A 13,802-nucleotide genomic window follows, 5' to 3' on the forward strand; every position below is an offset into this window, starting at 1 on the left:
CACATCATTACCACATTCAGCCTTTAACCCCTAAAATCAAACATTTTGTTCTTCTTACAATCAGAACTCAACTGCATCCAGATAAAATTATCCTTGTTAGCTTGTTAAAGGCATTTAGTAGTTTAGCGCCCGACAAGGACAAACATGACAAGACACAATCACTGAGAAGCCAGCGAAGCCTGTCCAGTGCTTGTAAGCAGTTCCTTTTCGACGAGACATTGATGCACATTGAAACGGCACTCATGTAACAACAACCTGCGCCTCTCTCACTCGCTCACTCTCTCTAACCCACACACACACATACACAACCGTATGCGTTAATTTGCCAGTGGAGTATTAGGTGAGGACATAAAACTGACAATAATGGTGGTTCACATTACTGGCTGCGGTCTAATTGGTTCATTGCAAATACATGTCATTCAACGTTAGAACCTTCATTAGTTTTGTGTTGAGTCCTGTCTCGACCCGTTCCTCACCTTTTCCGACCAGATATCACTCACGGGGGTTTTTAAGCTGTAGGATTTCATGTCGACTTTGGGCAGATTGAGAGCAAATATAGGGATATGTTTAATTAGTCACACGCTAACATGTGCCGAGTGCCGTTGAAAGTCATGGGTTGTCATTTGCCAAAATTGTAGTGGGTGCTCTGAGTATGTGTGTTAATGCTCAAGTGCGGCTTACGCCTCTCCGGGACTAGACCACGTAACCTACGCGGGTAGCCTACGCCGTTGCGAGACATGTATACCTGCTCATTGGTCTGGCTGCCTCCCAAACACTAGTCGGCGCTGTGTTTTTTATTTTGTCATTTGGTTTAATTTTAGTTTCTACTTTCTGCTTCATTTTCAACAATGGCGAATTTTTGCCGTGATTTCGCCAAAGATGAGTCATGCAAATGCTTGTACCTTTGAATCTCCTCAGTTAACCTTTCCTCGATGTGTTCCATCTTTATTGATGCAAAACGATCAATTCGAAAATTGCGGAGATGGAGAAGGTGGAAGGTGGAAATGTTAAAATGGAAACACACTACTACCAAGCGGACCAATCACAGCTCTTGTTGCTACGGCTTTAGGGTCTCACTGAAAAGTGTCTAATTGTGTGACTTGTGTGGCTCATGGCTAACGTATGGATAATTAACCAAGTAAACCTTCTGCCACTTCTGATCAGATCATTCGGACGTGAACATTTGTAATATTATTTTTTACTTATTTAGATTTTAGTGAGCTTTGTCAGGAAGATAAGGGTTGACGTTATATAGATACCACCCTAGCGGGCCCGCGGAGGTACTGCAGGGCAGGGTTGTAAAATCTTAGGTTGGTTAGACATTTTTTAATAAGTTTTAAAATTTTCCCCCACAAATTTAAATTTCTTTAAATACACATTAACATGAATCCAACATTTACATTTTTATTAAAGGGATGGATAGCTTAATATTGAATGCAAAATTATAATAATAATGCATATTTATAAATATCACTAGGCCAAGTTTAATAAAGAACACATATAGTAGGGTAGGGTCAGTTTGGGGGTCCTTGGCCTGAAAACCATTTAAGACCTGTGCTATAAGATACTATTTTTGCCCCTGTGAGTATTTAACTGCCAACACCACTACAATGCGGTTGAGAAATTGACTGCGGCGGTCCCGTCAGAAGACAGACAAAAAATAAATTTAATTCAATAGTCAGTATGAGTAACTTTCCATTTCCTCCTAAACCTCATCAACACACGGATGTGATTCGGAAAGTATAAATAGATACAGGCCTGCCTTATTTCAGCTTTTTGTGTTACGTGCTTTTACTTTGTGTCTGAACCAAAAGAGTAGTAGTAGACTAACACCTTGTTTTCTCATGTAGCTGGATAACGCACACATTGTGCATAATTGATAATATTCCATGCCATGCATGTCATTACATGACATGATAGACTTTGTCGCTATCTATAGTTCATGAAGGCTGCATATTCATTGTTCAAATATCATTTCATTCAGGGCCTCTTTTTGTCTTCCCCTGAGTTTCAATACCGTCTCAAAATCACTCTCTGTTGCCAATAAGGTGAAAGCAAATATTGAATTGTCCTCGCTCTGTCCACTCCATCGTTCTCAAATCTTTTTCTTTCTCCAGAGATCCTTGAAAAAGTAGGAGAGAAAGAAACAGACAGAAAGAAATGAGGCAATAGCGATAGTTTCAACTCATTGTGGTAAACCTCAGAGGTTCTCGAAAGTTGCCATGGATACAAACCCAGCCTGTATGGATGAGAAAAAATGTTTTGTCAGGATGTCTCCAACTCTTCAACAATGTCTGCTGTATTTCAGCGGAATACGCTTTGGACATATTTGCACAGTTCTCTTTCTGAGTGGCATGTTGTGGCGAACTTTGTTCTTTTTACTGCTGAAAAAAAGAAGAATTTTAGGCTCAAATGTAAAAGAAAAAACGATATCCATGGCAACTTGGATGGAGTGATGACAAACTGCAGCTATACCGCAGTGATTTCTTTCTAGGACAAGTTTCGCTGTTTGAACTGAGACGTTGACACAAAACCACAGAATGGCGTTCAGTCACCTCTGAATGTTAATATAAGGCGACCTTGCAGTTTAGCCCTGCAACCCCTTCCTTCACTCATCCCCTGGTCCAGCTGTGCCTCACTGATAAGGTATATTAGTGCGTGTGCTCTTACTGTGTCTTTGAAATGTGTGCATAACAAGTCATGGATTCACAAGGAAGCATAATAGCAAGCATGGTTAAGAGCAGTGATAGGGAAAATGTCTATTTCATCATATACTTAAAAATGAAAGCGCAAATGCAAGTCTTTCCTGCATACTGTATGTACAGGTATGTATTTTTAATTGCATTTTATAGAGGATGAAGCAGAACGCTCGGTCACAGGCTTTGTTCTTGTGATTCAGATCATGTAAGGGGCATAGCTAGCAAAAAGGTGATACTTCAAAAGTGAAGAAAAGCAATGGGCTGATGAAGATTTGGCGATGCAACAACACAAATGTCTCTGAAAAGACTCCGTTTTTTATTTGTTTCTGTGTTCACCACAGATGAAGAATATCCCAAATTTACACCTAGACATAAAAAAAGGAAGAAAAAAAATCTTCTGGGGAATCCCTGTCCCCTTTTGTTTGTCTGACAAAAAATGAGGGAAAGAGAAAACAAGTGAATAAAGATGTTTATGAAAACCTTGCCAGGGGCTAAGCGTATTAAAATGCACCGCCTTCCGTTGTTTGGAGTGATGTCAGAGTGACGAGGATAAGCAGCCGTAACGCACTGACTGTGATGCCGGTCTGACCTTGACTGACCGTAACCTTTGGCGACCCCCATAAAAGCACCTGTTAGAAATCTACCTTGGGGTATTTGGCTACTCAACACCCATTTGTCACCACGGGAAAGTGACAGCTTGACAATATGTGGTTAGTGATTTTTGAAGCGATCGATAAAATGCATTGAAGCCTCTCTGACAATGAGCCCTGAAGCTGCAACAAGATTTCTGAGGTTTCACTTCAGGAGGGAGAACACATTTTATTGCACTGCTGATATGTGATCAGAGTTATGAGGCATCAGAGCTCCACTCAGTTTTCCATGAAAGTCCTCCCATTGTTAATATTCAGCCTGTTTTTGACACTAAGACCACAGATTTTTTTCTATCTGTATTGAGAACATAAAAAAAAGATGCACAAATCCATAGTTTGGCTCATTCTGCGGGGATGAAGGCTCAGTCTTTGCATGTTGGCATTCTCAGGAATGTCTGAAAAGAATCATCATCATTACTCAGAGATGCCAGCGTTACAGTGCATCCTCCCTGGAAATAAAAGGCAGAAACAAAGAGAACAGTGCCCCCCTCTTGCTTTCAGGCATATTTCTGGAGCACTGTGGCCACTGCAAACAGCAGAGGCATCTGTGGTTTACATATACCCCGACATCCACCTACTGTACATCTCAGCGCAAGCATCTCTCCAACGCAGTGCGGCTTTAAGAAGACCGGGGCTCTTAAATCTGCGGCTGGCTCCTCCTTCCGCCATGATGTCAGTCGAAGCGAGAGCGAGAGGGAGAGAGGTGGGCAGTATTGAGGAACTGAGTTCATACAATACTACTGAGACATCTACAGCTTAGCAGACAGATACGCTGAACCGCCTATCCCGGCTCCTGTAAGTGATGCTGCACTGAGGCACACTTTGATCCAACTCCACCGGGGGGGCGATGCGCTCTTCGCATCTCTCATTTAAGAGTTTTTGGGGAGCTTGCACAGCCTCGAATCAGCCCAAACAAGTGGTTATAAATTAAATTAGCTTTAACCTTGCAATCCTTCGTCAGAAGTCTTTTTTTTTTACCCTCTCGGATTGAAGTTTTACGCGCGGCTGAAGAGGCGTTTAACGCGCAGGTTTAAATTCGGTGCCCGTTATTTTTTCAGCTGGCACAATAAAGTAGGGATTTCGGGGTAAATTGTGTTAGGGAGCTAAAGTTTATGTAAAAAAAAAAAAAAAAAAAAAAAAAAAAAGCGTGGACCATTGCGTATCTCCGCCTGTGGGATTGCGAGCCCGAGACACCCGAAGAGGAATTACAGCGTCCTTTTCAAACTTAAGTTGATCGCTGTGCATGATCATTTTTTCTCCGACACGTGAGGACCGCAGTGTTTTTTAGCCCATGGATAAGTTTTTTTGTAGTGGATAACAATTTTTTTGTTCTACTTTCATTGCCTTTTGCTGCCGCTTCTGATGAGGACCCTTTCTCCTCGTTTCCCCTACTTCAGATTAATTCATGGCACTTGTTCTTTTTTTTTTTTTTTTTGTAAATCAGTGATGGCTCTGCGCAACGGTACTCACGGTTGATTTTTTTTTCATCCGGTTCGAGCAGAAAAGGTAAGCTTTGCTCTTAAGTATGACTTTGCTGTTCAGATCGAATGGGTTTGAATGTGTGCGACTGCTCTGTCTCTTCGGCGCATTTAGAAACGCTGGAGAGCGCCCAGCAGCCTAATTTATGTGGTCCGTATAAAATCAAATTGATGTCCCAATACCGGCGAGGACCTGCGCTATTTACTGTCCCTGACAGCAACATAAGCTGGGTGAAAATTTAGCGTTAGTCTACAAGGTACTTGAGTAAATCAGCGTGTTGCGACGCTGGGTCATTTTGATGTTTCCGTGGCTTTTCCTAGAGCTGCTCCAAACATATAACAGGCGTCCCCGTGCACCTAATGTAAATAGAAATGGTCCGTTTGCGCGGTGCATCGCGGAGAATCTGAAGCCGAATTGTCGCATTATGAATATGCACCGCGTGGCTGGTCACGATCGGGCGTTATTGCTCATTGCTGATGGCTAAATAGATAGGCCTACTTTCCAAGAGCATCCAACTGCGGGGACTTTTTCAGCGCAGTTTTCTTAGCAGCTTGGCCGCTGAGCTCGGTGCGTGGGTGCGCGGCAACATTGCGCTCCTGGTCAAGCGGTTCAGCTGTCACAGACCACAATCTCAAGGGCTGTCCTCACGTTCACACTTAACTCTGGAGAGAGAGAGCGAGAAAGAGAAAAGGGATATAAAATTGATTTCAACAAGAAATAGCAGTTATAATGGTCGGTGCAAATCCCAGTTGGCCTCAATATTAAACGCCACAGTTGGTTGTTTGGGTCCCTAATATGCTGTACCTGCTCAGCACGCAGTAGATTAATATTACGATCTGATTTAAGGGCCGATTAAACTCGGCATTTGCTGGAGAATTAAATCCAAATGTTAATGTGAACCTTTCCAATGTGAGCTGAATTTTGTGGCTGTGGCTGCAGCCTGCGCCGGAGCGGTTGATATTTTGTATTAAGAGTCAGTGGGTAATGGAAGCAGGCTATTTATTTGTTTGATTTGCAAAACAAAATGAAACCGTTTGCTGCTTTCGCATCTGCATTTCAAATTCAGTAATGGGCACAGAGAAACTGGCCATAGTCTGCGGTATCCTGACATCTCCAATTAGGTTTTCTGCCTCTGATAAATTCAGCTAAATATTGACTGCCGAGTTTGGGAGGGATTAGGAAAGGGAAGCAGAATATATTAAGACTTCATAGAGAGACTAAACTGTTGTCTCAGGATACTTCCCAAGTATCTGAGATGCTGTCCCTTTGCTTTGCTTCTAGTTTCATGTGGCAGTCCACCTTTATTGTTTCGCCGGAACACGTCCAGGCTCATTTCCATAGTTACATACAGTTCGTGTAAAAAATGCATCTTTGTCTATAATAATTTGAATCCATTTTTTGATCTCATCCTGAATAGCTTTCCGATAATCACAGGCTGAAATGTCCTTTTCATTTCCCATAAAGGATAACAGCCTATTGAATGTGACAACCCACATTGGGTTTGTCTGTTTGAATTGATTTCAGGATCCATGAACGTGTCTGCAGCACTGTTTTCACTTGAAATACGAACATTTTGAAACACATCAAAAGGGTCTCTGATATAGTCTGACAGTGGCTTTGGCCAGTGTTCTTAAAAGAAACCTGTTCTTTTGGTCGTGGTTTCATGTTAAACGCCTCCGACTTTGTTTTGATGTGATTGCATCATGTATTTACTGGTCCATAATTTAGGATTTTGTCACATTTTCATTAAAACTAATGGATCTGAAAGTCAAGCTTAACATGCAAGATGATGTAAAGCTACACCGAAGTGATCGCACTTATATTTAGCTTTAGGATTGCATTTGCATGTGTGGACTGCCCTCTTGAGGTCTCATGATTACAACATTGAAAATTAGCTTGTCATTTTGCTAATGGAGGAGGGTAAGAAATATTGCCCAGCGACCATTTAATTACCCAAGTAGTCAAACTCTTCGTGGTCCAAGTCTAGCGAAGAATTAAAATACGAGTTGCGACTAGACACTGGCTTACGCAGGCAAACAGCTTTTCCAGACTCTTTATGTAAACATTCTACTTCATATTATATGTTTTAACATTTTTCCGTATTAATAAAAAAAAAAAAAAAAAAAAAAGGATCAGCAAATCTCAGCGGGATTTAAACTTTCTCTGGGTTAAATCTATTCTTAACATTGTCAAGGCAACCATTTATGTTTAACATCAGATGTTTCACCCAGCAGCGTGACTTAGGTAATATAGTCATTGCTGAAGTTTTCCCAGGAGAAAAATACTTTTATTCGTCAACCGCGCAAGGAGAGTCGTTCAGGCTGTGTGGACTGAAAAAGAACTGACTGATCGTGACAGAGACCTGGACTGTCAGACTGTCAGTGGTCCTTAGAGCTGTTAAAAGAGAAAAAGCCCAAAACAATCAGAAGTATAACACCTACCAGTGCCCTCCTTTTAAAATCTCTTTGGATCCACAGGCAATATTGAGAGATACAACAGTGGTAAAACCTGGCTTTGACAGTTAAAGGACTCTAAATGTCTTGGGTCCCAGCCTCAGAGTAACTACACAGAAAGTTTCCAATGAGGGTATCTTTAAGGGTGAAGGTAGAGGGTGACAGTGGCTGTATGTCTCCCCTCTCACTGCTACCTTCCGCGGATGCAAACAGCAGGAAGACCTGTCCATCACGCTGTCGTGTAAAGTGATCTAGGGCCAGCCTGCTTCTCTGGCGCTGTGTCTCCCAGGGGGGAGGCTTGAGTTTGCCTACTGGATTCAACCTGCCGTCTGGGGCTCAAAATAGCATTTCAGGAGACTAGTGAAATGTAAGCAAAGGAGACACTGTGACTGACACCTAGAACCAACCCCCCCACCCTTTCCTTTTTTTTTTTTTTCCCTCCAGCACAATTCCTTCCCTCACCTATCTTATCCCTCATGGTTTTTAAAGAGTTGTGACAAGTGAAACGCAGCGCAAACATCGGCAAATCACAGTTAGCAGAACAGAATCGGCATTAAGTTGTTATTATTGCACGAGCGGCAGACATGTTGGGGGCCGCCATATTTCTCATGGGCTGCACTTACCTCTCACCCATGAAATATCCAACTCTGCAGTTTGCATTTCATGTGGGAGGAGAAATACCTTCGTATATATATATATCTCTGTCCTAATATGCCTCAAATACTAGTAAATTTGTTTCCTGACATCACATTAGTGTTCGCTAGGGCGTCTTTTTTATTTTTTTTTGTGACTACATTTGTACTCCTGCGTGTACTCTGAGAAAAGAAAAAAGAGAAAGCGTGCTACACCCCTTCATCCTGCAGAACATTATTGTCACTTACAAGGGAGAGGAAATCTAGATCATGCTTTGATCTTTTCAGTTTTTTCACTTCAGCGAATCACATCCCATTTAAGGATGTAATTTAAACTTCATTATGCGTTGTGCGAGCTCAGCCTTGGACTGCCTGACGATCATCGCAGTAAAGCAATCGCGGCTCACTCTCGGAAAGATGCACACTTCAAAGTAAAGTGTGTCACAGTCACTAATAGGATATATCTCATCAATATTTTTTGACATGACAGCGCAGCACTGCATACGCTGCATGCGTACAGTGTAACCCTCGCACTGATCAATGTCAGCCATCTTTTTTTTTTTTTTTTTTTTGCTGCCCCACGGTTATTTAATGAGTCTCATGTGGTTTGTGCTTTATGAAATGTGTGAAGTCTGTCCCTACACAATTCATGGACGCCTTGCAATTGTTGCAGATTCAAACCCGCCTTAATTAAATTCGTATTTTTAATCAATTCCCCTTTGTCAGCGGGCCGAGAGCTTCGGTGGCTGTGAACGCCGTCGCCTCGCCGTTTCAGAGGACCCCCGTGGTGCAGTTTAGGTAGTCACACCTTTCCCACATAATGCTGTTTGACTCATCTCAAATGGACGGAAATTTCATAAAGAAGGAAATATCATGATTCCCGAAGACTCATTTGCGCTCCCTTGTTATTGCAGGTATGTGTGTGCATATCGAGGCGCCAGCTGCAAGTCGTTGGTGTGATGGCTGTCACACACTTTTGTCGGTCTTTGAAGGGAATGGATGTTGTATTTCAAGGCAGCTGCCTTATGAATACAAACCAATATCTTGAGGAAAATCATATGAGCTTAACAAATACACAGGGGGTTGGTGCGGCTAAACACACAGCGGGATATGAGTAATAAAATTATTAGTGGCTAAATATATTGGAATACAGATGGGGAGGCGGTGTTATTATGGGGAGCAAACATGCTTCTGGATTGCTCGCTTCAACCTCATGTGTTATTGAGGATTAAAAATGGACTAGTAATATAATTGTGTTGTTCCTCTGGAAACATACTCAACACAGATGTACTTTTATAATTACACTGCATTCCAGCTACTGTAAGGCCAATAAAGCTTGTGTGGCCAAGCCTTAATGGGGACTAGTGTGGCTGCGGTGGAAATTATGGAATTAAACTTGTTAAAGATATCTGAGAAAGACATCTAGTGTAGTGGCTCCCCTAAAAGTGGCCTAAACCTACTAATTAACTATTAAGAAACCGATGGAAAGCAGTCAATATTTTATGCTAGCATATAATGGCACTGGGAAAGCATAGCAGAGTTGGACTCCTTCATCATCTTCCAGTGACCTACTTGCGTTTTGGCAATTTGGGCTCGCGCCCTTCAGGCGAGTTTTTGCACGTGCATTTAAAGATTTCGCAGAACAACAAATGAATCGGAGCTCACCGTGTGAAAAGTTATTAATGAATAATGGCTCACTTAAGGAAAACTCCTCCGCGTCACTCTGCACAAGCAGCGGACTGGGTGCTGTTTAAATTTGATGTCGGGGAGAAAGACATTAGTCAGGATGTAATGAAGTTACGATTAAATGTCACTTATTTGAGTGATGGCGGCTCACATAGTAAATAATTTCACATTGTTGTCTCCTTCCACTGCTGTTGCTCCAAACAGTGGTCTTATCGCACTGCGTTAGTTTACACACACATGGGCGTTCGTGAAATGTTTGAGAGCCCAATTGTTTACATTCAGAGCAAATGAGGCTCTTCATTAATAGCTGCTGTCAAGCGGTACAACTGTGCGTGTGAGAGTGTGTGTGTGTTTTCATGGATGGAAGCACCATTGCTTAAGGCTCAGTTCTGCTTCCTCCAAATGAGCTGAAGTCTGAATGTGCCATGCGCTTTATTAAGCTACTACTGCTCAATGGATTAAGATTTTTTCTTTTTTCTTTTTTTTTTTAACTTTTCTTTTTTTCTAGGTAGTATGTGAACCAGCTTTCAAAGCAAGCTATTTAATCCCAACCCAGTGAAGTCAACGGCTTTCATACTTCTCAGTAAATATATTAAATAGTTTATTAGAGGAGGAAATGAATTGATGGAATGCATGAACTACTAACCTTCCCGTGCCTACTTACTCATTGGATGTCATTAAAGGTTAATTGTGTAAAACCGCCAATAATGTGCTCTCGACTGACATGGGAAGGATGTTGGCTCGTAACTAGTTAGGATGAAGAGGTCAAGTTGACTCTCTCCATGAGGGAAATCGTACTAATTACAACTCGAATGCCATGTCATGTTCTGCATTTACACTGTGTTCTTCCTTCCTTTCTTCTATTTTTTTCCCCTGTCTCGTCTCTCCGTTGTGACAGAATTGCTGCAGTAGAAGTGAAGCTCCCATCTACTCTTGAGTATGGACTTAGCAAGTCAGGCTCATGTGTTGGTGGTCTTGCTCACCTGCGTGGTCTTACTATGCCAGGCCCAGGAGAGGGACTACACGGTGAAGGAGGAGCAGCCGGAGAACGTCCGCATCGGGAATCTGCGCAAGGACCTGGACCTCAACCTGGACCCCAACATCAGGCTCTCGTCACCGCTGCAGTTCAAGCCTGTGTATAAGACAGGCGACGTGCCTTTGGTGAGGGTGGAGGCCAACACCGGGGAGATCTTTACCACCAACCACAGGATCGACCGGGAGAAGCTGTGCTCGGGGGTCTTCACGGAGAAACGCTGCTATTATGAGATCGAGGTGGCGGTGCTTCCCGATGAGATCTTCAGACTGGTCAAGATCCGCTTCCTGATTGAGGACGTGAATGACAACGCGCCGCTTTTCCAGTCTACCGTGATAAACATCTCCATCCCGGAGAACACAGCCATCAACACCCGATACCCGGTGCCCTCAGCATTTGACCCCGATGTAGGGATCAACGGGATTCAACATTATGAGCTAGTCAAGGTGAGGACCGGAACGATTTCATGTCTTACGCGTAAGAAATTATTAAAAATGGATTGGTATTTGTGTTCATTTGAACGATAGAAACTTCGGATAACTAAATCACCATTGACTGTGGTAAGAATCAATGTTGTGCAATAGTTCAAGTCAACTTTCAAAATTAGACTCATCTGAGCGCCTCTTTAAAGACAGAGGCAACCCAAGGTAACAACACCATTCATTGTTATTGAAAACCACAGCTGAAAGTCAATTTGATTCATTTATGTATTATGATTTGGTTTGTCCAACACCTGGGCCGCTACTCATCTCTGAGCACATGCCAGTCACGACTCGCGCTTGTCCTCGCTTTATTCAAAATGCCAGCTGCCTAAATAATAGCATCTGAATATTGAAAGATGGATTCCTGAGGAAAAAGCCCTAAATGTCTGTTCCACTAAAATCAAAGCGGACATTGGCTTCTTACTGCGTGTTTGCACTCTGCAAACTTAAAGCCACAAATGAACACATTTGAATAGTCAGCGAAAGTTACTGCTTTACGTTTAGGATTTAACAGTGAGAACTTTTAATTGGAGCATAGGTGCAGCCTCACCATTAATAGAATAGAAACTGCACGATTAATTAAAAGAAAAGAAATCTAGAACGTATGGAGCTAATTATGTTTTTCAAATAACCCTATGGACGACTGTCTTAAGTGCAGACACAATGCTCAGCATTATTGACACGCTGCTATGCCTGCAGCATGCCGACTGCTTGCATCAGGCCCGACTACAGCAGGTGACTGTTTTTAATGAGAGGGTTTCTCCATTACTTTTCATTACCATTTTTTTTGTGGATTTTGTACAGTACAACTCACATACTGCATTAGGTGCATATATTAAAACCTGCTATGGTGCTGTAGCTGTGCCGTGCTGTAGTGCATATAGGAATCTCATTTAAACTCTACTTTGGAAATATGACCCACTTTCCACTTTCCTTCATAAAGGGAAATATGTTGCAATGCTCTATCAGATATTAATGTGTCCATATGCTTTGTTTCAATATGAGACAAGCCTGTAAAAAAAAAAAACGGGTGAGGTTTTCACTACGTAAAGGGAACATGAAGCAGAGAGTGCAGACTCAGCATGTACTGCATGTCCAATTTCCAGCAACAGGTTACATGTACTGAACACAGTAGATTAAAACAAGTGAGCAAGAATGAACTGTATTATGCTAATCGGTGGCTCACGCAGACCTAGGAAAAAGCTTTTTCCCTCCTCTAATTGATGCTCTATTAAACTTGCGGTGCAGTATGCTCTCTTACCTAATGGAGTCGGCCCTGGATTCAGAAACATAACATAATATCATGCATTCTTCATTTACAGTCTAGACAACACTTGATGCTTTGCGGATAGATGAATATTGGCGATGACATGAGCTCATACAAATGAAGTGTAATTAAAGAAGGAGATGGAAGCACCCTGGAGGAAACCCTAAACATAACAAATTCAGAAAGGTTGCTGTACTTGTGAGCGCGGTGTGAGACAGAAATGACAAGTCCATCTTGGCGTCTCAGATGAAGTTAACACTGTGCTGGAATGAGCAAATTCGTGGCTGTCCCTGTCTGCCTCGAATACCAATTTGCATTTTTAAAGAGTCTCCCTCCTGCCAAGACCTCTCCAGCGCAATGTCCTGAATTGTTCATGCCTGGAAAATCACCAACCAAATGTTCTGCTCATTATGATGATCATCTGCAATCATTTTCGTTGCCCTTTTCACTATAGCTTTCTAAAAAACCTGTGCCTAGACCGAGGTCGTATTATCTTTTGCAGGAAATTCGCCGTACGGCATGCTTGGCACCGCGTCCTTGATTCAGTTCTTCTCATTATATTCTCATTGTACTTGAGATTAATTTCCTTGTGTCCCAGGTTCAATGTGAGTAAAACACAGGCAGAGCAGGAGCATTAAAGGAGCCTGAGACATTTTCAGCCTTTGGTATCTTTTATTTCAGAAGTGCTGTAAAAAGCCAGCGGTTTAGTGGGTAAGGAATGTGCAAGCATTTCCTAGAATAGCTCTTGGCCGCTAAGCCACCCTTGGACTATCTTTGTATGGTCCTGTGAGATTTGTCTCAGAAGCTCCCTCAGTGATAGTTTGCCCAGTTTTCTAGTGTTGTGCAGGACACGGTGCAAAAATTGCTACCATTGTGAGGCACAGTGAGCCATACTCAGCGGCCCGTTACTCCACAAGTAATTTGCCTGAGTTGACAACACACAGAACAAATGAAAGAAACATGCCAGCCTCTTTTTGCGCAACTCTGTCCTTTTTTTTTTCCCAAAGCTGAGAGGGACAATGGGTAATTTTATCCTACACACTGCTCCCGCGCCACACATAATAGCTGGTAATCACACTTGGGGTGAAAGTCTGGCATCGCCCGGCGCGACGTCTCGTGGCACCTGAATTGCAGAGAAGTTCGTCCTACGAACTGGTCAAGGTCAGAGAAAGTAATCACATGCATGGCTGGCGGAGGATCCTCCATGAAGGGAGATGCGATCACTTTACATATTCACAGGATAACTCGGGTCAGCACAGAAACAGGATCAGGCTTCGGCTTTTCACAAACACCGGGCGCATTGTTTATTTCAGCGACATGTGTTTTAAAGAGTCAAATGGACTTCTTGCCTACATCGTTTTGTTTAAATCATAGGCCTTTAACAGGGGGTCCATGACCACTAGGGGGTCCGCGGAGGTACT

The 13,802-nt window shown here is 42.6% G+C and overlaps 1 protein-coding gene across 3 annotated transcripts in view; it reads left to right on the plus strand.

The window, feature by feature from the left end:
- Nucleotides 1-4,004: 4,004 nt before the first annotated feature.
- Nucleotides 4,005-13,802, plus strand: part of pcdh11 (protocadherin 11) — a 129,521-nt gene continuing 119,723 nt past the window's right edge. For 2 of the 3 annotated variants that reach the window (XM_047584788.1, XM_047584789.1), the window contains exons 1-2: nt 4,005-4,855; nt 10,498-11,078. In XM_047584788.1, the coding sequence (XP_047440744.1) occupies nt 10,539-11,078 (540 nt within the window). In that variant the 5' untranslated portion in view covers nt 4,005-4,855; nt 10,498-10,538. The remainder of the gene's footprint in view (nt 4,856-10,497; nt 11,079-13,802) is intronic. The other variant, XM_047584790.1, reaches the window with a different exon arrangement.

The sequence above is a fragment of the Mugil cephalus genome, chromosome 5 (genome assembly GCF_022458985.1).
Source record: "Mugil cephalus isolate CIBA_MC_2020 chromosome 5, CIBA_Mcephalus_1.1, whole genome shotgun sequence".
In the NCBI taxonomy this organism is placed as follows: Eukaryota; Metazoa; Chordata; class Actinopteri; order Mugiliformes; family Mugilidae; genus Mugil; species Mugil cephalus.